At 41.9% G+C, this 22,719-nt stretch overlaps 1 protein-coding gene across 1 annotated transcript in view; it reads right to left on the bottom strand.

Moving 5' to 3' along the window:
* The window catches only part of col12a1b (collagen, type XII, alpha 1b), a 148,033-nt gene that overhangs the window by 31,484 nt on the left and 93,830 nt on the right, over nucleotides 1-22,719 (bottom strand). The window contains exons 47-62 of the mRNA XM_013910747.1: nucleotides 21,275-21,404; nucleotides 19,465-19,607; nucleotides 17,463-17,592; nucleotides 15,168-15,287; nucleotides 14,872-15,018; nucleotides 14,095-14,211; nucleotides 11,732-11,884; nucleotides 10,278-10,352; nucleotides 8,694-8,833; nucleotides 4,742-4,865; nucleotides 4,520-4,663; nucleotides 4,086-4,250; nucleotides 3,968-4,006; nucleotides 3,737-3,875; nucleotides 1,234-1,376; nucleotides 1,094-1,185 (exon numbers count right to left, since the gene is read on the bottom strand). Coding sequence (XP_013766201.1) covers nucleotides 1,094-1,185; nucleotides 1,234-1,376; nucleotides 3,737-3,875; nucleotides 3,968-4,006; nucleotides 4,086-4,250; nucleotides 4,520-4,663; nucleotides 4,742-4,865; nucleotides 8,694-8,833; nucleotides 10,278-10,352; nucleotides 11,732-11,884; nucleotides 14,095-14,211; nucleotides 14,872-15,018; nucleotides 15,168-15,287; nucleotides 17,463-17,592; nucleotides 19,465-19,607; nucleotides 21,275-21,404 — 2,001 coding nt within the window. The remainder of the gene's footprint in view (nucleotides 1-1,093; nucleotides 1,186-1,233; nucleotides 1,377-3,736; nucleotides 3,876-3,967; nucleotides 4,007-4,085; nucleotides 4,251-4,519; nucleotides 4,664-4,741; nucleotides 4,866-8,693; nucleotides 8,834-10,277; nucleotides 10,353-11,731; nucleotides 11,885-14,094; nucleotides 14,212-14,871; nucleotides 15,019-15,167; nucleotides 15,288-17,462; nucleotides 17,593-19,464; nucleotides 19,608-21,274; nucleotides 21,405-22,719) is intronic.

Genomic DNA, 22,719 nt, shown 5'->3' with positions numbered 1-22,719 from the left:
AATATTGCCAAAATTAGAAACATCCTCTCTCAGACTGATGCTGCAAAACTATTCCTTGTATGCACTTCTAGGCTGGACTGCTGTAATTCCTTATCATCTAGATGTCCTTAAAGCAACTGTGCTGCTTTCAGCCCATTGGGAACACCAGGGAATTCCTGCAGTCCTAAGAATTTTAGCCTGCCATGAATTTTAGAAGCAACATTATAAAAGTTAGAATGAATGTAGATGGACCACTCAGTCATCATAACTGTCACAATCTCCTACAGGCGATATATTAATGATACAAAAAAACACTGATCCTGTCTGAAACGCTGTAGCTTATTTTTTAACTTTGGTGTGTGTGTCAGTTATTTCAAAGACTTGATTTACCCTCTAGTGTAAGCCAGTTGTTTTGACGAGTACAACTCTGTCTGTTAGTATGAGTTTTTAAGGGTGTAGCCTTAGCAGACCTTGAAAAGTTGGGGGCAGAATGGCTCCTGGCTCTGCTGTTTCAGTTCACCCATTATTTAACCTGAAATATGTGCTAACCTCTTCATATTTTTTTATTATTATGATGGATTAGGTTTAACGAAGCCAGATAAGGAAATATATCCTAGATATGTTGAACTTGCTGTTTTAGTACAGGGCAGTTAAAGTGAATATAGTCTGTTTCTTACAGAGTTAGCACAGCTTCATTAGTGATAAAATACTTTACCTGAACCTGCCAAACACAACGACTGACACGACTTTCATATGTTTGAGTTTCTGTGAAGCTGTCAAGAGAAAGTTCTCTCAGCACAAACACTGGAAACAGGAAGACCAACTTTCGCTTTGTTGGTGCTTTGTTGGTGCTTTGTTGTGCAACTTTGTGCCAGAAGGTTTCTCTCATGATGTCAAACCTTTAATCATGCACAGTTATAATTCGTTGTAATAACTCAAGAATACAAATGTTTGTCACTGGTGGATTTTTGTTGAAATCCTGCTGACAGACAGAAACACAGTCTTTACGAGAGCCAGCTGAGCTGCTCGATGACACAACAGTTGTGCGGCGAAGGGAGTCTGCGATCAGCTCAGACCGAAGCAGCCAGAGGGCACGGCCAGCTCATTACATTACAAACTCTTCTCTGTCAGCGATCAGAGGTGAGGCACAGCAGTGAGCAGTGAGGCACAGCTGCTCCACATCACACATTTCCTTGCTGCTTTTCTCTGTTTTCACACAGGCAGCACAGGATAAGAACAGAGTGCGATACTTACGGTCAAGGGTGACGCCGGTCTCTGGTTTGTGATCTTTGCTCGACACCTGCCAGATGTCGAAGGCCTCCTTGGGCGTGTCAGGCAGGAGGCGGAACATCATGATGATGGTGTAGGCGTGGGGAAGACCAAGAGGGTGGATGTCTCTGAAAAAGGAAGAAAAAACACAAAACAGCGCGTTAGATTTGTGAATGTCCGGACAGAGCGAGGACAGGTTAAACACAGCTTAAACCTTAAACAGAAGTCTGGCCTTGGGCTCAAGGATATAAGGAACAGCTTCACAGAGGCTGGAAAGTAACACGCTAGATTACATGATTTTAAACACAAGGATTGTTTTTAATACTTTGCAGTCAGTGACTGCCTGAGGTATAAAACCCATGAACATCAGAAAATGCTGCGTTTCCTCCCTCAAGATTCACGCCCAGGCCTTTACTGCATCTGCCTTCAGTTGCTGCTTGTTTGTCGGTCTCTCTGCATTCAATTTTGTCTTCAGTAACCAAAAGCTGCTCTATTAGGTTGCGATCAGGTTACTTATTTTTCCAGTTATTTTGGAGCCTATTTTAGAGTGAGGAACTATCTAAAACCTACTGAATAAAAACAATCTGTATTTCAATCACATCTTTGTTCTTAGATTAAACATCCACTAACACAAACAATGTGCTATTTCCAAGTAATTATAGACACAACTTAAAAATAACATGTTATCTGTTAGCAGTGATTTTAATAATTTTCCATCCACTGGCTCTTCTTCCTCTCCTTTTCACATCGCTGCAGGATGTTTCTCATTTGTCCCTGTGATGTCACTACACATTTTGTTAAGCCAGTTTTGGTAAACAGTTAAAACCCAAGCTGTTTTCCATCTCGCTGCTGTTGCATGTGATATTCTAGGTATGGGACGCCAGTGCTGGGTGGTGGCCAGTTTTAACAGTCTAGTTTGCGGTTGCGTCTGCACTCAGTGGCCTGATGGAAGCTCACAGTGTGAAACAGCTTCAGAAAGAACTGAAAAGCCGTTTTATGGGCAGTCTGTTCTCCGTCATGACCTGCAGCTCAGTCTGACCCCACAGCTGGGCTCAAACAGTTTGAATGCAGCTGGTTACTTTCGTCCCGTTGGAGACGAGAACAACATGGACGCATTTAAAAGACAGCAAATCTGGAGAAACTCTGGGAAGCTCCAGCAGAAACTGGTAACTCAATCAGGCCATGTCACAGAAAACCTCGGAAACTCGCATTTTTGAAAGAAAAGATTCAGTTTAAAATGCACATTCAAAACTCAAACACATTCTGACCAGTCAGCACTGGTATGAACACTGCTGATCCCAGCACTGCACAGACAGAGCCGTAGACTATGAAGGACGTTCAATACACTAGTTTCACAAAACCTCAAACTTCAGTCAGATATAACAAGTATTCTGATGGTTGTTATCAGCTTCCTTGTTAAGCTGGGCTTTCTACTTCAGGCTCCAGGTGTGTCTTCACAATCCAAGTGATCCACTGAGGCAGTCCCAAGCCATCCAAGAGGTACAGTATAATCTCTCCAGCGTATCCTGGGTCTGCCCCAGGGCCTTTTTCTGGTGGGATAGGTTTGAAATCCCTAACCTAGGAGGCTCCAGTATCAACAGGTAAATGGACAGCTTTGCTTTGCACTCAGCTCTCCCTCTCCACCACAATACATTGATTAACACATCAACACAGACGCTGCTTCAGTCCGTCTATCAACCTCCCAACCCACTCTGCTGTCACTCGTCAACAAGACCCCAAGATATTTATACAACTACTCATCCCTGACCTAGAGTGGGAACTCCATCTTCAGAGGTGCGGATTTTCATCCCAGCTGCTTCACACTTGGCTGCAAACCACCCTATTTCATCACCTAATGAGGCCAAAAGCACAACATCATCTGTGAAGACCAGAGTCCAGATTCCGATGAAAGCGGAAACCTTCTGCCATCTGTCTTTTTTTGTGGCAAAGAGCAGGGCTGGCAGAGACCAACTCTCACTGGGAACGGGTCTGACTTATTACCAGCAAAGCGAACTAAGCTCTCACTACAGTTGTACACGGACAAATGGCTCATAGCCATAGGTCGGTCACCCCATACTCCCGAAGTGCCCACCACAGGATGCCCTGACAGATGTGGTCGAATGCCTTCTCCAAGTCCACAAAACACATGCAAACTAGTTGGGCAAACTCCCACACACTCTCACACAATTTTGAGAAGATAGAAAGCTGGTCCAACGTTTCACAACCAGGACGAAAACCATTGATCCTCCTGAATCTGAGGTTTAACTAACAGGCTGACTGTCCTCTCCAGCATCGTGGTATAGACCTCAAAGGCTATACCACGGTGCTTTCAAAGTCTATGAAATAGAGCTCAAAGTTAAAAGAGAAGGTGCTCAAATAAAAATGAGTGACAAAACCTTAAGAGGTTTTAGACTGTAAAGAGCAAAGGTAAATGAGGAGTAATGTGAAACATTTGGGTGCATATAAGCCTGTGACCCGTGAGACTCACGTAGTAGGCTGAGTCAGGAAGGCGTTCTTATGAAGTCTGTATGCTGTGTAGCTGTTGAAGGAGCCGGGTTCCATGGAGACGCCTTTGATGTAACTGTAGGTCTTCTCCGTCAGGTTGAATGCCTCCAGCATCCTGAAGCCTGAAACAACCAATCAGGAGCTTGCCTTTAACTGCAAGATCATCCAGACGAACAGTGAATAAGTCATGAATTTCTCTAAAGTTTGTATTTACCAGGTGAAGTAAATCCATTCACAAAAATTAAGGGGCACGCTGTGGACAAAAACACACAGAAATTAATTCACTGAAACACATGTTAAAGCAACGTTTGTCTTTTTTGTTCTAAACTAACAGGAAGTTGCAGTTTCGCAGATGAAGGTGATCAGGTTTTCTTTGATGGTGTTGAAAGCGTCAAAGTCGTCCACAACGAAAACGTGTCTCTCGCTGGGTTTGCTGCCAATCTGCTGCAGCTCGATGAAATCCATGTCAGCAACACCGATGGCAAAGACGCTGTAACCTGAGGACGGCACAAACCAAGGCAGTCAGAACACAAACAGACTCTTGGCTTATCGGCTTCATTTATTCTTCCAGTAAGAGTCTAAACAGGTAATAATACCCAAAAATGGATACAAAATATTATTGAAAATTCTATCCAGCACAGTTTCATTAATTCTGATGAGAACCAGCTGCTTCTGTTTGGTCTGTAAACAGTCTGTTTACAGCTGTTTGTAACAGAGCTCATCTGGGACACACTCGCATGGAGATACACGTTTGTGTGACATCTACCTGCGTGTTGGAGCTTGGCGGCGTTCTTCTTCACCTCATCCTGAGAGCGTCCGTCAGTGATGGCTACCACCACCTTGGGGACATTTCTCCTCATCCCGTTTTCAAGAGAGAAGGCCTTCTCATAAGTGTGTTTCAGCGCCTCTCCTGCTCAGAGGAAAACTGTGTCAGATCAGCAGATTCTTGTTTGGATCTGTACCTGTGGCCTGTAGCATGAGATCAAACCTGTTTTGGTGTTTCCTCCTCGGTAACGAATGTAAGAAGGCGCGGCCATGGCGAGGCCTTTGTCCTTGTAAGCTTTCAGCTGGAACTCTGTCTTAGCGTTGTCGCTGTACTGCACAAATGACACCTGGGTGGAAAATAATGAGAAAATTAGGGACTTATCATCCTTTCTGTCACATCAACCCTCCTTCACTGCATCCATGAACTTCCTCGGTGGTGTTCCACATTAAACTTCCTGTGTCCAGTACATCCATTATCCCCTCTCTGCAAACGTCCAAATATCTCAGCTCCGTCTCCTTGACTTGCTGGTTCAATAAAGTTTAACAGGCACATTTTGGAGACAAACTCGAGATTAAGCCTCTTCTGTGAGAATGTTTTTTACTGGTGGGAGAAACCAAAGCTCCAGAACAAGACACCCTACCAGGGTTTGAACTCAGGACCTTCTTCCTGTGAAGCAACTGTGTAACCCTCTGAGCTACTATTGCTCCTTTTAACAATATGAGCTGTGATATTTTCTTGTTACTCGACATTTCTCAATACAGTAGTAGTCTTATACATATTTGCAAAAATGTCATGTAGGAAAATAATCAAATTGATTTGCAGGAGTTTGTTTTCTTGTTTAGGTTTGATTAAAAGTCTAAATGTATAGCCTTGGTCAGCACAGCAGTACCATCGCTCACAGTAAGAAGGTCTTGGGTTCAAATCCAGCAGATGTCCTTCCCATGCCTGTGTGGGTTCTCTTCGGGTACTCCATAGTCCACGAACATGAATGTTAGGTTAACATGTGATTCTAAATTGATAGCAGGTGTGAACGTGATTGTGAATAGTTGTGTGTCTCTGTGTTGACCCTGTGACAGTCTCCTAATCTGTCCAGGGTGTACACTCGGCCTCTCACCCTTTGACAGCTGGGGTAGGCTCTGGCTCCAGATAAGCATAGATGGATGGATGGGTGGAATCTATGGCATCTATGGCAACTATACATCACTGCACAATCTACAGCATGGGTGGGGAACTCCAGGCCTCACGGGCCGAGTCCTGCAGGTTTAAGATATCACCCTGGGTCAACACACCTAAATTAAATGACTAGTTCATTACCAAGTCCCTGGAGAACTTCAAGGCATGTTGAGGAGGTAACATAGCCATTTGAATCAGCTGTGTTGGATCAAGGACACATCTAAAACCTGCAGGACACCGGCCCTTGAGGCCTGGAGATTCCCCCACCCCTGATCTACAGCATAGCCCAGTGTGCACTTTCCCCCAAAAAGTGGTCAAAGTGCAAAGACTGAGTTTGGTCTGACTGGGAGTGACATGAATTATAAACTTCATGGACTGAAACTGTGCATCTAGCTTGCTCACAGTGCTAAAGCAATGAGAAGTATTGGTCCAATGTCGATGTGTCATTTTTGTCGACTTGATTTTGAAGTCTTTCCTGTCTCACTAAAAGTAACTGTTCAACACTTATGAGCTACAAGATCGACCCAATCAGCCGACTTTCACTCGTGATGGGAGAGCAATGCAGACACTTCAGCGCACAGCATTACGCAGCACAGCAACGGGGGAATAAGGACTTTCAAACAAGCTTAAGATGGCCTTTATGTATAAAAACACGGAATAACTTGAAGGGGACTCAGAGAACACATCCAGTTAAGGGGTTCATTTTGAAATTCCTACAGAAAGCTGTCTGTATCCAGAATTTAACGGGCTCCTCCTGTTTCACTTCCCCACAAACTTTTATGAAATCTCATTTTTGCATAATCTTTTTGACAGACAAAGAAATGACTCAAGAAATTAAAAAGTAAATGGGCCAGTGAGGGGAAAAAACTGGCCCTCCAACAAAATTATTTGGCCACCAGACATTGGCTCGAGTTTGACTTTGTTGTTCAGATAAGAACTTACACATGCTTTTTTCCCCCTCCCACAAATGCATCGCAGACAGACATTTGGCTACAGCATCATTATACAACACAGAACATACATGTTTCTAATATCCGCTTGCTTCTCTAAAGAAAATATGCACATGCACTGCTGTCTCCCCTCGCACAGTCATACACTGACCAATTCTATACATCTACCAGTATTTAAATCAGTGGAGCAGCTTACAAATCAGTCTTCTCTCATAACCATCTTTTATGGATTAAGAAACTAGTATTTTTGGTAAGAGAATGAAAATCCGCTTTATTGTGCAGCAAACAAAATGTTTTCTCATCCAGATGGGCCAAGTAGTCTTTGAGGACTGTCAGAAGAAACTGCCTTAAGGGATGTCAAACAAGCTAATAATATAAACCTAATGGATTTACTTTTTTAGTGAAACAGATGCTTGGCTCTGTGGCTAAAATATAATACAAATAGAAGCAAAAGAATCCCAACGAATACTATCTTAGACTCAAGGATTGTTCATTTTATCCTGATTGGGGATATGAGCCATTATAGCATCCCGGGATGATTTTAAAGAAGACGAGGTTTGTGTCAGTGTGAAATAATTAAGACAGCTACAGAGGTTTTGGACCACATCGGGCTTTTAATCATATTTTTATATGATGCTGTCACACTTGTCAGCATGAATGTACCTTTAAATCCAGAGCTCCCTCTCTCTGGAACAGGCTTATATATAATCACCGATTCTTTAAATGCCTGCAAAACTCGGTCGGAAAAAATTCTGCATCGCCAAGAAAGCTTTTATAGCCTTTATTTCATTTGCATCTCCCTCCTTCTTGTTTTGTCTTGTTGTCGGCTGTTAGTGATTACACTTGATTGAATTCTCGTATTAGGGCGGATGTTTTATAAGACCCCTGGCCTCCTGTTGAGGTGAAGTTCTTTTATCATGAGGTTTCCATTGTGAAAATAAAAACAAAACCACCACTGGATGATGCTGGGGTACGGAAGTGTAATGCATTCACTCGAGAGAAAAAAAAGGTTTCTGAATTAATGAGACATGCAGAGCTCAGCTTCATTCACGGCATTGCCTCCCCCAGCTCAGTTTAAGCCATTTTTATTTGGGTCTGGGTTTCAAGCACTGTCACATACTTGCTTGTTCAGCTGCTACTCAGTGCAGATGAGAACTTCTGGCAGGATTTTGGGGGGATTTCATTAATTCAGACAAACAGAAAAGGTGAAATTTTATTGAATGAATTATTTTCTTATTATTTAATTATTTTCTTGGAATCTGATCAGAAAAATAAGCAGATTTCTTTTGTATTTTATGAAAAGTTTTTGAGTGTCTCCTCTAAATGATCTTAACTTAAAGACTTTTTAGCATCACCATCTCCATGAGACATGCTAATTTACATGTAGCTAAGACACCTTCATGCACTGCTAGTTAGATGCTAACTGCATTTCATTGGCTTGGCACGTGTTCTCTGTGTTCTCTGGTTCTAAGAGTATTTAAAAGTAGAATAGGAGGCAGAGCCTTTAGCTTTCAGGCCCCTCTTCTGTTGAACCAGCTCCCAGTTTGGATTCAGGAGACAGACACTATCTCTACTTTTATAATTAGGCTTCAAACTTTCCTTTTTGCAAAAGCATATAGTTAGGGCTGGATCACGTGACTCTGAATCCTCCCTTAGCCATGCTGCTATAAGCTCAGACTGCGGGGAGGACTTCCTGTGACACACTGAGCGTTTCTTTTTACTCCTCGTCTCTCTATTTTCTCCTTTTCTGCCTTTTCACCCCTCAACTGTCAACCGCTCGGAGTAGATGGCTGCTCTGACTACTGCAAATGGTGCAGTAGTGGTTGATGTGAGGGAGCTACCTGAGTGGAGGTGCAGTAGGTAGAGCATGTTATAGCCTGCGCTGGCCTTGCATGGCCCATTTGACTTCACAAAGATTTTGCACTTTTTATTGCAGGGTCTCACTATATAAATCACTGTGAGGTAACTGTTGTATAAATAACACAGAACTGCACCGGGTGCACTACTCCTCCTTGTCAGAGGGAATAACTGTCAGTGTTTTCAGCACAAACCTGCATCCCTGAGGGTCCGATGACATCAAAAGCAGCAATCATGTCGGAGACAAAGTGCACCACCTTGGTGAAGCTCTCCTCGCCGATACTCCACGAGCCGTCGATGAGGAACACCACATCTGCTTTGGCGCCTTTGCAGACTGAGGCAAAAAAAAAAAGAGTCAATGAGTCCACAGGCCAGTTGTTGCATCATAACATGGCATAATTAGCAAGCTGGAGCACATTAAAAAAGTCAGCTGATAGTGTGCAACAAAACAAAACGCCTGAGACAAATGCCGTGATAGAAACGTTCGCGATAATTATGGGTCCCACTGATAAAAAAACAAACAAACTGGCAAAATAAAACCGGTAACATTTGGTCTGCATAAGGACCAAGCTCTCCCTAATGCGTTCCTCTCACATGAAAACGAATTGGGTGAAAAGTTTTAAAGAATCTTGGCCTCATGTGATGCACCCCTCTTTATCTTCTCCGCCTGCTCTGAGCTCTATAAACAACTTTCACACAGCACCAAAGGACACAAACAAATTCTCTGGACTGCACTCGCTTTCTTTTTCAACACCTGAGCTGTTGGTTCTTAACGGGCGCGCTCCCCCGCGGGGCCCACATGTGGTGGCCATTAATCCATCGCTAGTCCGAGTTGGATCCAGGAGGACTCTGCGTTCACAAAGTCACCGTCGAGGATTTTCCAAACACGGCCGAGCTTGAATGAAAGGACTTGATCCGTTCAGTCCTGGGAGAGTTTCTTGGGGAAATATTGGGAGATGATTCACACAGAATTGGCCCAGTGAGAAGCCGACAGATGGAAGCCTTATTAACCCAAGCTAAACTCTGATTTTGTAACTTTTGCTGTCAAAATTCATTATTATTTGTATTTTTTATATTGTTTTATTAGGAAAAAAAGGCAAAGACTCTGGAAACAGATTCCAAAATGCACCTTTAGTCTCCAAGCATCTGAGACTGCAAAGCAGCACGCAGGCCTGATGAAACAGCAGAGTCAGCAGAAGCAGTGAGACTGGGGGAAAACAGGATTTGCTAGAAATGTTTGACATGTAAAGCAACAGTTAACAGCTGCTGGTGTTTGCTAAGACAGTCACTGAAAAGAAGCTGCTTCTTTTGAGCATGCCCAGTTGAGAGGAGACCCAAAAACAGGCTGGAGAGACATCCCATCTACCTGGAACACCAAGCAGCTAAAAGGGTGTGCTGAAACTGAAGTTCCACTAATGGCCACTTGAGGTAGACTACAAAAGTCCTTAGAGTAAAGCAGAAAAAAAAACACGTACACAACCTGAAAATTTTAGACCTCTATGATGTCTGTATGCAGGGTGAGTTTTTATAAAGATTTTCACAATCAAGAATCAGCATTAAATTAAAGATTAAAGAACTTTAACCGTTGGGTCACAAATGTTTACCAATGAGAAAGAAATCACGGTGGTAGCCACAATGTGAAGATTGAACCTTCAAACAAGTCGTTGGCCACATATTGTGGGCTGCAATATGTCTCATCAACCAAAACACAAGAATGCATTTCAGATTCAACTCGCCTTCAGTTGGATTATGGATTATGGATGTCATTAGAGGTTTACCTGCCCATCCAGGGGGGATAGTGGGTGGAGCTGTTGGAGTAGGCGGGGTTGTTGGGTCTGGAGTTGGCTCCTGCACTGTGAGAGACAAAACAAAACAAAACAAAAAATCACAAAAAAAAATGTTATCAACATATTTGTAATAAATACAGAATCGGCGTAAACACGGCGCGTGATGAAGTCATTGTTTTGGAGCCGCACTGCGAGATGATGCAATTCGCAGTTGGAATCGTGCTTCATGTCTCAGACACCATGACTGCACTGTGAGTGGGCGTGTCGGAGCCACGCAGCTGTTACTACGATCGTGTTCTCTTTGGAAAGGTGGGCTGATCCACTTGGGACGTGTTTTTATGTGTTTTTCCGTCAGTGATGCAGATGCTGTTGGTTTGTACTAAGAATACATGAAGGACAGATTAATGTGAGTTTAAACTCATTTTTATTTATATTCCCTTCAACATAAGATGACATCTTAAAAAGGTTGGATTACTTTAAAAACCTTTGAGCTGTCTGCCTGGCACAAAGGATTTTTCCAGCCAATCATGTAACGACTGCCACATGCAGCACTGCATGCAGTACTTTACATTCTTCTTTACATTCAGTGTTTATATTTGTTAAATATTTTTGTTGCATTTTATAAATAAGTTAAAACATCAATATAAAAAACTTGAGACAGCTGAAGTGGACAATGTCACTCGCAGGACATTTGGACCACAAAGTATTTAATCACTATTTAAAGAACTGATGAAATTATATTTCCAGATCAAAAACCCTGATGCTTTAATTTAATTATTAAAGTGCAGGAAGTTATTCTTGTTTGTCGCGCTGCTCAGATTGACCCAAATTCAGGATGCGGTCTCATTCAATGAAAGAAAGGCAATTTTAAAAATGACCTCAAGGCTTCAGATGTTCTGCCTGATTAAACTACACCTGTTTTCCGGCCCGAGACCACGCTGTCTTAAAGTTTATATATTTTGACTTTAAATTTGACTCATTATCTCCAGTACACTGTTGTTCTCTTCTTTATGTTTGTTTCATGTATTGTGTGTATGTGTGTGTTTGTGAGTGTGTATTCATATCTTTGTGGGGACCAATATCCTGGTCCCCACAAGTTTCAAGGCATTTTTGAGACTCAAAATGTGGATTTAGTGATAGGGTTACAATTCGGTTGTAGTTAGGTTTAGGCATTCTTTTTTCATGGCCAGGGTAAGGGGCTAGGGAAAGCATTATGTCAAGTAGATGTCCCCACAAGGTATAAATACCCGACCTCTCTTTTAATAGTTGTGCTCCTGCCACTGGTTTGATTCTCTGATTAAAATACTGCACTTCACGTTTTCACAGCAGTGAACCAGACCGGTCACATTTCAAACACACTCTAGTTTTTGTGCATTTATTAAGGGCAGAATTCTCTCGATTTTCTAGAGTTTTCCTCCTCACTGCAGAACTTTCTTAGTACTTACAGGTCCTCGCTTTGGTGCTGACTCCTGGGCCTTCCAGATTTGGCGTCTGAACGAAGACAGTTGCGGTGTACAGAGCATCGGGAGAGAGTCCGTCGAAGCAGTACTGAGGCAGGCCGGCGGGAATGGTGATTTCATGCTGTCCTTTACTGGATGCTACAGAGGAATCAAAAACACATGTAAACACATCACAGTACAGTGGAGTGGTCTTAAATTAAATGATGGACTTTTCTGAATGTGCTCAAAAGTTTCATCGAGGTTTAATAAGGTTCGACCTCCCGATCGGCTCATTTAGAGTTTATTTCCAGGTGCTGTGGGCTCAGTGTGATTGGTTCCTGTCAGAGGGAAACACTGACTCATGTTCTTCAGTCACGAGTTTTTTCGAGATGGCTGAATCGTCATGCCCTTGTAAAACACACCAGTGACTTTTACACAGTTTGGACCCTGAATCATGTTGAAATTTTCCTGTGAAGAAAACTAAGATTTTTACTCACTTCATACATCTCCTGAGTATGACAGCATTAATAATTATTACTAATGAGTCAAAGATTACTTCCCCAGGTGCTTATGTTTCTGGCTTGTAAATTAACACCAAAGCCTGCTGGCTTGTGACGCTGGCACTCTCTGTGTCCGTTTCAGCCTCATGAGGGACAAAGGAGGTTTATTCTGCAGCATTTTCATGGCTCTAGTTCCATTTTAAACCATCTGTGTTTGTATTTGAAATCAATTCCATGTTAAAGGCAGTCTCGTCCAATCACTTCACCAACACTTACAAATTAATATCCCTGTACATTTTAGTATACATGTTGGGTAGTCTACCACTTCTAATATTGCACCTCTTGCCCACTGACAGCTGGGATGGGCTCCAGCTAAGACCTTAAGACAGTGGGTGAGCCTCAGAGGACTGCAGAAAGTTTCCAAAAGAGGAAAGGTTTCTTTGAGCACGTCTTAAACTACCTGAAAGCCCTTGCAGGATTTGTGACCTCATAGTCACTGACCAACCACACTTCATGACTGTTGTCTGTAGTTTAGTGGACTTTTTGTTGCTAAACGAAGAAAATAAAGATTACTTTACACACAGAGCACCCTGACCCTTCCAGTGAAATGTTTATCTCTCTGCTTGTCTCGGCTGCTGATAAATTGATAATACGATTTCTTATTTACTCTGAGCGCTTCTGCGAGAGCAAACAAACAAATCGTGTTTATCGCACGGGCGTTTTGCTGTCCCAAATGCACTTCAAGTAAGTCGGATTCAATGCTCCCCGCAGCTCCGCTGCTGCAGATATCTTCAGAATATGCCCAGTAACATCAACAAGTTGTGATCGATCATGTAAATTAATTTGTGCAAACACGCACACCTCTCAGAGAGATTGACTCCAGAACGGTGGCCCTCTTTCATCGGGAGCAAAGATGCACTCAGGTCCGAGCTGAGAGTGCGTTGGCAAAATAAAAGCCCTCAGACTATTCAGCAGGATATCAGATAGCCTAGAGTCTGAACCACATGTTCCTCTTCTTACCACGGATGTTAAAACATGGAGGCAGAAGACCCGTGCTCACCGTTTTTCCACCCCCTCATCTCACCGCTGGCTCTGACCGCTGTTTGCATTTCCACTTGAGAACAAACAGTTGACTGATTTGTTGACTTGAGCGTCTGCTGCGTCTCACTGGGACGGCTCCTATGGTAGCGGTTAACCACCATCTGCCTCACGCTAACAGACCCGTGTTTGTTCTGGCAGCCCGAATGCCTAATGACTACCATAACGATATTTAAACATGGATACTTTATCTCCACGTGCGAGTATGAACCAGATGGACCTCGGACACTCCAAAGTCATTGAAAAGGATGTAATCTTTGCAAACAGAGATGGAGTTAAAGCTTTGTGGTCGGGCGCCTTCAGTCTTGGCCAAAACTTGCATCTTTTTTGATCAATAACCGAAAATAGGCCTGAACTTAAACAGCCTCAGGGAGGAAATTACAAGAAAATGTTTGAGTCAAAACAGTCTCTGCAGCATCTGCAGAGATGATCTCATCTGCAGATATGTTTTCAGACATCTGATGGGAGTCTTATTGCACACTTTACCACATGCATCAATTTAAATATGTCACTCTGAATCAGGATCACTGGCAGATAGAGCCACAGCACAAGATTAATGCATCTGCAGAGAAATGAAATATCAGAAACTTCTGATGAAAATCACTGCAGGTTCTCTTCCGTGATCTATCCGAGGACATGTTACACAACCATGTGGTTTTGGATCATTTAGAGACTTACATAGAAAAGGTCTAAGTGCTATTATTATTACATTACTATTATTACACACAAAAGCTGATTATGATATTTAAAAAGTGATGTGAGGTGACTTACGGTCCGCTGGGTTGAGTTTAATGCGGTAAGACGTGGCCGCTCTGTGTGGCGTCCACTTGATGCAGAACTTGTCGTGGCCGATGGCGTAGGTCTCAATGTTGGTTACGTTCAGGTAGACTGAAAAAAAAAAAATCTGAGTTTAAGCACAGTGGAGGTTTATGCTGTTCATATGTCGGACGATTCATGTTTTTTTAAGCTCTTTTAACAACTGATGAAAAATAGAGATTCTCTATGAGACAGGAACTGTTTAGCTAAACAAAACAAAACAAAAACAAACAAACAAAAAAAGAGTACATCTGATAATCTGTTAGCTGCACTGCCTGATGGAACCAGGTGAGTAACTTTAGGTAGCGAGAAACTTGACTAGTATTTCACTTCATGAGCCCATTTCTTTTCAGGGCTCCTGGTGTAGCTGTTTTGTTCCACACCTGAGAGTAATTAATGTCTCCGGCCCAAACAAATCTTGCCAACTTGAAAAAAAAACTAACAAACACCTGAGGCCAATATAACCAGACAAAATAGTAAACAGGTGTGAACATGCCTTTAAGTCCAAATCTCAGTCAGCCAGAAACAAATCTGAGCAACTGAAAAGACATCAGATAAATCCTGGGATTCTCTCTGGTCCTAAGTTAAAGTGTCAGAAGTGACTGGATGTGAAAAATCAGGAGGGGTTAACAAGAGGACGCCAAGGTCCAGTGAGTTTTTTAAGAAACAATTATGAGCGACATTTGAAATAAATCAGCAGTTTGTGCGTCTAATTACGCTTCCTGTACGTACGTGTCGTCCCCTGGCCAATGAGCGGCGCGCTCACGCCGCTGGTGTACTGTGCCAGCACTTTGACGTCGTAGGTGGTTCCAGGCTGCAGGTTGGTCAGAGTGTAAGAGCTCACGTCTCCAACGAAGAAGTCGATGGGCTGGTTCATGCCTGGAAACACAGAGCGGAGAATGAGAAGTGAGTGAGAAACTGAAGAGAAGTAAAAATCAGGTGACAGCTTTTAGGAACCAAGACATTATTCACAATGTGTGTGCAGAGAAACATGTTTGATTAACCGCAATGGTTTTGTTAAGGCTCACCTGCAGGGGTGTAGATCAGCCGGTATCCCTGGATGGGTGCAGTCACCGGGTCCCAGGCCACCCTGAAGCGCGTGTACCACTCGTCCGAGATCCGAAGGTTTCTGGGACTCAACATGCCGACTTTGACACAGAGGAGGCATCGAATTTTAGACATGGTAAGCATCAACACGCAGGGCTAAAACATGATGCTAATGTGCAAGTACCAAAAAACTGCAGTTCCTCTATTGGCCACTTAGACTGACTGCAAAAGTGACTCAGCCAGCTTAAACTCTCCAACTTTCCTGATGAGCCTTGAATCGCAAGCTTCAAGTCATATTTAATAAAACTTAAAGCTAATTTAGTAAATTATGGCCCCATAAAGTCAGAAAGGAGGTTTATTGTTTGGGTAGAGAGGGGAGAGCAGCAGGAGAATTTCTGGCTTTTTAAACTAAATCCACTGCAGCTTCATGTGCAACAAAACAGAAACAGAAGCACTAGTGAACTTCTAATTTGTAGTTTGCATTTGAATGACACAGAACTTTATTTTGGCTGTTTTTCTTTCCTTTAACTGAACCGTAAATATCAGCCGTCCACACACCGGGGAGCGTTTTACACCTACTGTGGCAAAATTTTCAGTGAGCTCAGAGTTTGGAAGCTGACACGCCGTCTTCTCGCTGCTGTTAAACGCTAGAACAACCCCCTAGCCTTTCATTAACTTGATACCTGTAGGTTGTTTAAACCACAGAGCATTGTTAAAAAAAAGGGGGACATTTTCTCAGTAATAATAAAAATCAGCCTCTTCCTTTCTGGCGGTCAGGAATGAGCCGCCTTAAGTCAGGTTATAAGATTCATCCTATGTAATAGAGGTGTTTAGATTTGGGTCTTAGTCTTGTTGAAGAAACCAGTTGGTGTGTGTCCAGAATTGGACGGATGCCTGAAAGAGCCTCACACACACATTCTCGTTTTGATATCTTAGTGAGGACATCCAATTGACATAATGCCTTCCCTAGCCGCTTAGCCTAACCCCAACCATCAAAAATGAATGCCTAACCCTCAGCCTAAACCTAACCATAAAATAAATGTAACCCTGACAATAAACCACATTTTGAGTCTCAAAAATTACTTTTGTCACTTTTGTCCTCACAAGTGACTGTTGGTCCCCACAGTAATGTTCCAATTTTTGGACCCCACAAAGATATCGAAACAGGTACACACATACATACATACACACACACACTCTGAGTGTCTGCTGTTTGTATAACTAAGCCTACTGCTCGCCGATCGAGTGCTTTCCCCTTTAAGTCCAAACTCTTCACACTAACACATGCAGACCCTGATAACTGACGCGCACTTAATGTATTTATTTTCTCTGTTACTCCTCTAACTCACTCCTAAGTGCTACTGCGGTCGCTGCGTTTAAGCTCCTGGGTTCAATGCCTCAAAGCTGAACCACCACAAAAGTTGCTGAGGTGCTGGATTACATCCTAAATGTACTAGAATTGTTTGTAGCATGATGCTGGTGGAGCGGATTGTGAGGTTTACCTTCCACAGACGGTCAATATCAAAATCAAAAGTAGGAAATATAAAAGGGGGATTTTTTTTTTTTTGCTATTTTCTGATAGATGGTTAATAGACTTAATCAAACAAGATTTATTTCAGGTTTGAATACAAGTAACGACAGAAAGTTTAAAAATTTATATCTAAGGAGAACTCTGTAAGACCAAAGATGGAAGCTGTCCACTCTCTGCCCGCAAAGAGCCAATCAGGGGCCGCCACAGAAAACATCTGAGCTAATCACTTCATTTCCACACAGTAGACAAGCAGCAGGTATATCTACTTGTTACTGTAGAAGTGATACAGGTAGTTACATCTGCTCTGTTAATGAAACAGCCATGTTGTAGGGCTTCAGCATGTGTAGCAGACATACAGAATAACCTGCAGGAAAAAGATTTAAAAACTTTATTTTGGGTAAAACAAAAACTAAATATCGAGCTTTCTGTTTAAATCAAACTTGACTGTTGATTCTACATGTGGAGTTTTTACATACTGCTGGCTATTGCGGTTAAAGTCATGGATCTCTACTTTTTAATTTAGTTGGAAGCTTTTAAATAACTTGAAAGATGGCTGCTGAGGGGTAAAATTTGCCTTCTAGGAGTTTGAGAAAGCCTGTTGTTTACTACAATCGGCCCAGCTATGACGCCAAATGTGCAGAAACCCTGTGACAGCTGCAAGGGATTGTGTAATATCACAAGAAAACCAACATTTCTGAAAAGCTGCCTTTGCTAGAAAACTAGAGGTCAAAGAGGTTTTTATTACTTGTACGTCCGTTCCCGTTGAGGGATCCTCCAGGCCCCTCGGCGTAGATGGCCTCCACAGTGATGTTGTATGGGGTGTCTGGGAGCAGATTCTGAAGCATGGCATTGTTTCTGTTTCCTAAAACCAGAGTCTGAAGATCCAAACGGCACAGAGCCAGAGATTTTCAGTAGCCGAAGAAGAAAAAGCATAAATCAGTCAGGAAAGATTTGCATCCAGAGTGTCCTGAGTTGCTTTGCTATCTGCACATCTGCTGCACATGGTATGTGTAATTGGTGAGCGGAGCTGACCCAGTGCTCCCAGTCACAGGACAAGCTGCTACACCTGCTTTCCACAGAGTTCCTTCCACACATGTCTGTGCATGTATGATTTTGGAGATTTCTGCTTCCTTTTTCTCTCTTATTCAGTTTTTGGGGAGTTTTCCTGTTTTCTAAATCAAAGATCTAAGAATAAAGGGTGTCATGCTATATACAGAGAGAGACTATAAACTGTGAAGTGAAGATGCCTCAAACCACACATCCTCCTTGCAATGAAGTCAAATTCTCGATTATTTTGCTTCCTATTTTTTATAGATTTTTATTTATTTATTTTTTTGCTATCTTAACCAGTTTACTGAAGTGCACTGATTAAGGCCATAACCCCATCAGAAAGTTTTCAAGTGACAAGAAGAGTCCTTTTACCAGGGTGGACTTCTTTTTGCAACCAAAGGAATCACCCCCTGCTGGCCAATATAAAGAATGCAAGCTGAAACAACTTCCTACTGCTATGCCCTTATATCTTTTATATACAGTCCATGTTCAGTGGTGAGTTTTGCTCCCTGTTTAAATAAAAGTAAAATAATAGAAAACCATTTGGATTCATCTGGAATTTGAATCAAGGACCCAAATATTAGTTTAAATGAGAAACGGTCATTAAAATCAATTAATCAAAGTTAAATTTGGGTAAAATTTTATTCCAAATTTTAGTGCGAATAAATTTGGTTTGTGCAGTAAGATAAAGAGAAGAGCCTGAAAAATACAAAAACTGTTGGTGGTGCACAATTTTACATTTTAGGCTTTAATATTTTAGAAGACTACTTCTCTAATAAACAGGAAATAACTTCTTCAGCCTTGTGAGGCAGAAAATTGCTTCTCGGTGGGATTATAGAAACTGTGTACCAACACGAACCTTCCACATTATTTACAGATGCTAAATTGATCACTTTGCATCGGTATAAATAATAGTCGTGAGCTCTTTGGTCAGTCCCAGTCTGGAGAGCTCCTTTCATCGGCGTCCCTCTGCTGCAGTTAGCTGACTCACTCTGAGCAAGTGTTAGACTAACGAGCAGAAGGGAAGCACAGCTGGGCCGTCTCCGCTCTCCACCATCGTTCCAACTTATTATTCAGAACTATTAATAATGCTATTATGCCCCAAATTATACAGTTTGTTTAACTGAGCCTGTAATTAGTCTCCCTAATCTGTGATTTATATCCTGAATGAGGCGAGGGAATCCTGAGATGTGACTTCACCGCATAGTCCGAGGGGGACGTCACAGCGAGCTGTGAATGGCGAGGGTTTGCGGCCAGTTTATCCAAAACAAAACACATCACCACCTGAGATTAATCCCTCTTTATGGGTTAAAGAGAGAGTAAGAAATACACTTGAGGTTAGTGGGTCTGATGCATTTCCTCCGAAATGACTTCACCAAAATGTCTCAGCCTCTGAGGTCGTTTTTAAAAATTTTATCATCAGTGTGCGTAATTTAGTTTCTGCAAGGGTAAGACCAGCTTTCCTTCAGACAATACAGGCAGGTAATCAGAGTGCGAAGGAAAGTATATTTACCCCCAAACAGGCCACTAAACCATTTTGGAAATGTGACCATCACTAATGCCTGATTTTAAATTTGTACTGACTGGCTCCTTCTCTGGGATGACTGCTCTACTTTAGCACTGTTACTAGTAACATGTTGATGTTATCTGAGATGATTTGATATTGTGGACGTCAATGAGCTTAAAGTTTCACTTACGGACTCTGTGATGGGGTCTCCAGTCATGGGTGCGTAGGAGATCTTGTACTGTCTTACGGGCCCTTCAGCGTGATCCCAGCCGATGGTCAAGGTGCTTGTGGTGGCGTCAAACACACGCATGTTCCTGGGACCAGCACGGGGTACTGCACCATATCAAACAGAAGCAGTGTAGGAGAATTTTTTTTAATGTATAAATAGAAATATATTTTTCTAATTCATGAATAAAAGATTATTTGATTTCTATAATTCTTTAAATCCTACTATAGCTACACTATATACATATACTCACTTAACCTCTATGACCACTTCTAGTTCTGAAGTTTTACTTTACTGCACCCAGAGTTGAATCCTCATTTACATATAATGGTGCCCACGAAGGCATTTAGTTATACTAGATTATTTCTCTTTAAGGGCCCCTCCCTGAAAGCCCACTTTTTTTTTCTGTTTTTTCAGAGTAAAGAAAGGAATAAATAAAATGACAAAGGGAAGAAAAAACATTTTAACTAAACTCGAGAATCAACACAATAACAGACCTGTGAAAAACTGAGTATGCCTCATGATTCAGTAGGGTTTTTTTTTTACAGCAATAATGTAAAATATATTTTATCAGTACAGGCCCTTCCACACGAACTGGACCCATTAACATTGTTGAGGACTTCTGGCCCTCTTTTCTTTACAGCTTTGATTCACTACATTGACTTTTGTGAGCATTTGTTTATGCACAGCGTTCTTTAAGGTCCCGCCACAGCACTTTGATCAGGTTGAGGTCTGGACTCTGCCTGGGCCATTTCTTTTCTTTTTTCAGTCATTTGTTTCCATGCTTGTGATCATTGTGCAGTTTGGGTCGAGCATTAGCCCGACAGACTGGGGTGAATTTGCTGGGACATCCACCCCTGATAGGACTGTGGCATTGAGTTAACACACCTGAATGCTCCAGACCTGCCAAAACTTCAGCTTTTATAGAGGTGCTCACACTTGCTGATGATCAATTATTCAAGTGCACTTAAATATCAGCATTTGACTTCTTATCCTCTATTATTCTATGGAGGTAGTGAGGGTGTACCTATGTTAGCTGGCTAATGCTAACACAGCTTCTGTAAAGTTGTCTGTTTCCTACCAAATTATATTAAATGCCATGGTTTGCTTTTAATATCTAAAAGACAAAGGAGACTAATAAACCTGAATGCATAGAATATCCCAGTTGCATGACTACTGAAATTAGAAAAACTAAATTTAATGTTTTGCATATTAAACTTTGTCCATCTTTACTCTGCATCTCTAAGGTGCCAGTCATATCACTGACTTGTTCCCAGATAATCCAATGAGCTATAAAATGTTCACGCAGCTGTTTCTTCTTAGTACCACCTACTTTTCCAGCCTTTTGTTTTTCCATCCCAACTTTTTTCAGATGTGTTGCTGCCATAAAAGTTCTAAATGAGCTAAAGATTTTTATGAAATTGTAAAATATCTCAATTTAAGCATCTGATATGTCTATTTTCTATTATGGTTAAAATATGGGCTTATGAGATTTAAAAAATTATCACATTCTGTCTTTTTGGGTTTTGTATAAAAGATATTAAATAATTAATTTTCCATACGAGGCTCATTTGTTCATTATAGTCGGAGTTTTACGATCATCACCAATGATATGATCCAATATTTGCTAAGAGGAGTGCAGTCAGCAACCCGAAATTTAAATATACTTGTACTTATTGTGTTTTGCATCACTGCATGCGACAGATGTAAACTATTGCGAGTAAGTTATGTGATTCTACACACCATCAGAATGTGACATTGTCATTGTGCTTACATGTTTTGCCATTGTCCTTCACCGCTGATCCCTCGCCGTCGGCGTACAGAGCGGTGACAGTGATGGAGTAGGGAGTATCCGGTATCAAGTTGTCCAGGAAGGCGTTGTTAATACTTCCTGAAACCAGGAGCTTTTTGGAGAAGAAACGCGGGAGTGAAAATATATATTGATATAATCATCAAAGAGGGTCTGCCTATTCAAATGAGCATTACATACAGATCTGGCAGGAGTAATATACATAATGACCTCAGTGCTCATCTTGCATCAAGTGTTCGACAAGGTTTCTTCTGCCAAAAGGTTCCTCAAACACTAACAAAGGCTTGGAAGGTGAAATGCTAAACAAACCATCGGTCAGCGGGAGACGTGTTCTAACAACACGAGTGACTGCAGACTGTCACTGGGATTATCACATCATCTATGCTCAGCTCTTTAGCTGGTTTGTGGGCCATAAAAGTCTCTGCCGTTACATCATGGGAAATATATCTTCTGCTTGGACTCGAGTTCCCCCTCTTCTTGGGACTGGTTTGGTTGCAGCAAATGTTTTGGGCTGAAAGGTTTTGGCATGTTGGACCATGAAATAGGTTTCACAGCGATGATGTAGTGGCTAAGATCCCGCAACTGGAAGCACACACACACCTACACATGCACAACTGTTAGCCTGGGGTTAAAGCCCACCAGTAAACTCTAAAGTGAGGACAATGGATTGGACACGGCCCTTTTAAAACATTATAGTCATTTCCTGAAAGCAGTACTGCTCTCGAGGGCTGGGATGCACTTCATTGGCTGAAGTAAACCTGAATGATGAGGCCGAAGTATGCAGTTGTTCTGGGTAACTGATGGGCTTTTGAATGGGACGCATTCATTGTTTTAAGAAGTAGAGGCAAACTGAACAAGAGAGTGATATGGCATTTATAGATTTGTAAGTAATTCAAGACGAAGCCCATGAAAAGAAGTTTCCCAGGATGTCATTACTGATGCTTGAATTCTGATGTATGTATATAACTGCTAAAACCTAATAACAAAAACTTTTAAATGTTCTTTCACAATGCTAAGGTTGTTAATCCAGCTTTAAATTATTTTACTTTTATACAGGCAGAGATTATTACTGATCCAGAGATCATAACATGTCACTGAAACTGAGCTCCTTATAGAGATGACAGGGGGAACAGGATGGCAGGCAAAAAAAAAAAGTCCCAAATAAAAACGTATCTCAACTTTCATGTAAGCAACTGTAGATATTGCCAGTGGGAGTGAATTATACCATTTATAAAATATGATGAGGGAGATAATTACAGTACAGGGTTATCTCCCAATCATCAGCTACAAAGTGATGACCAATAACATCCTAGAGCAGGGGTAGGGAACGTTAGTCCTCGAGAGCCGTGGTCCTGCAGGTGTCAGATCTCACCCTGGGTCACCACACCTGAATCAAATGAATAGTTCAT

The sequence above is a fragment of the Pundamilia nyererei genome, unplaced genomic scaffold, assembly GCF_000239375.1.
Source record: "Pundamilia nyererei isolate P.nyererei 1_Seehausen unplaced genomic scaffold, PunNye1.0 scaffold00048, whole genome shotgun sequence".
NCBI classification, from domain to species: Eukaryota; Metazoa; Chordata; class Actinopteri; order Cichliformes; family Cichlidae; genus Pundamilia; species Pundamilia nyererei.
Note: the sequence above shows the minus strand (reverse complement) of the source record. Positions and strands in the feature narration are given on the sequence as shown.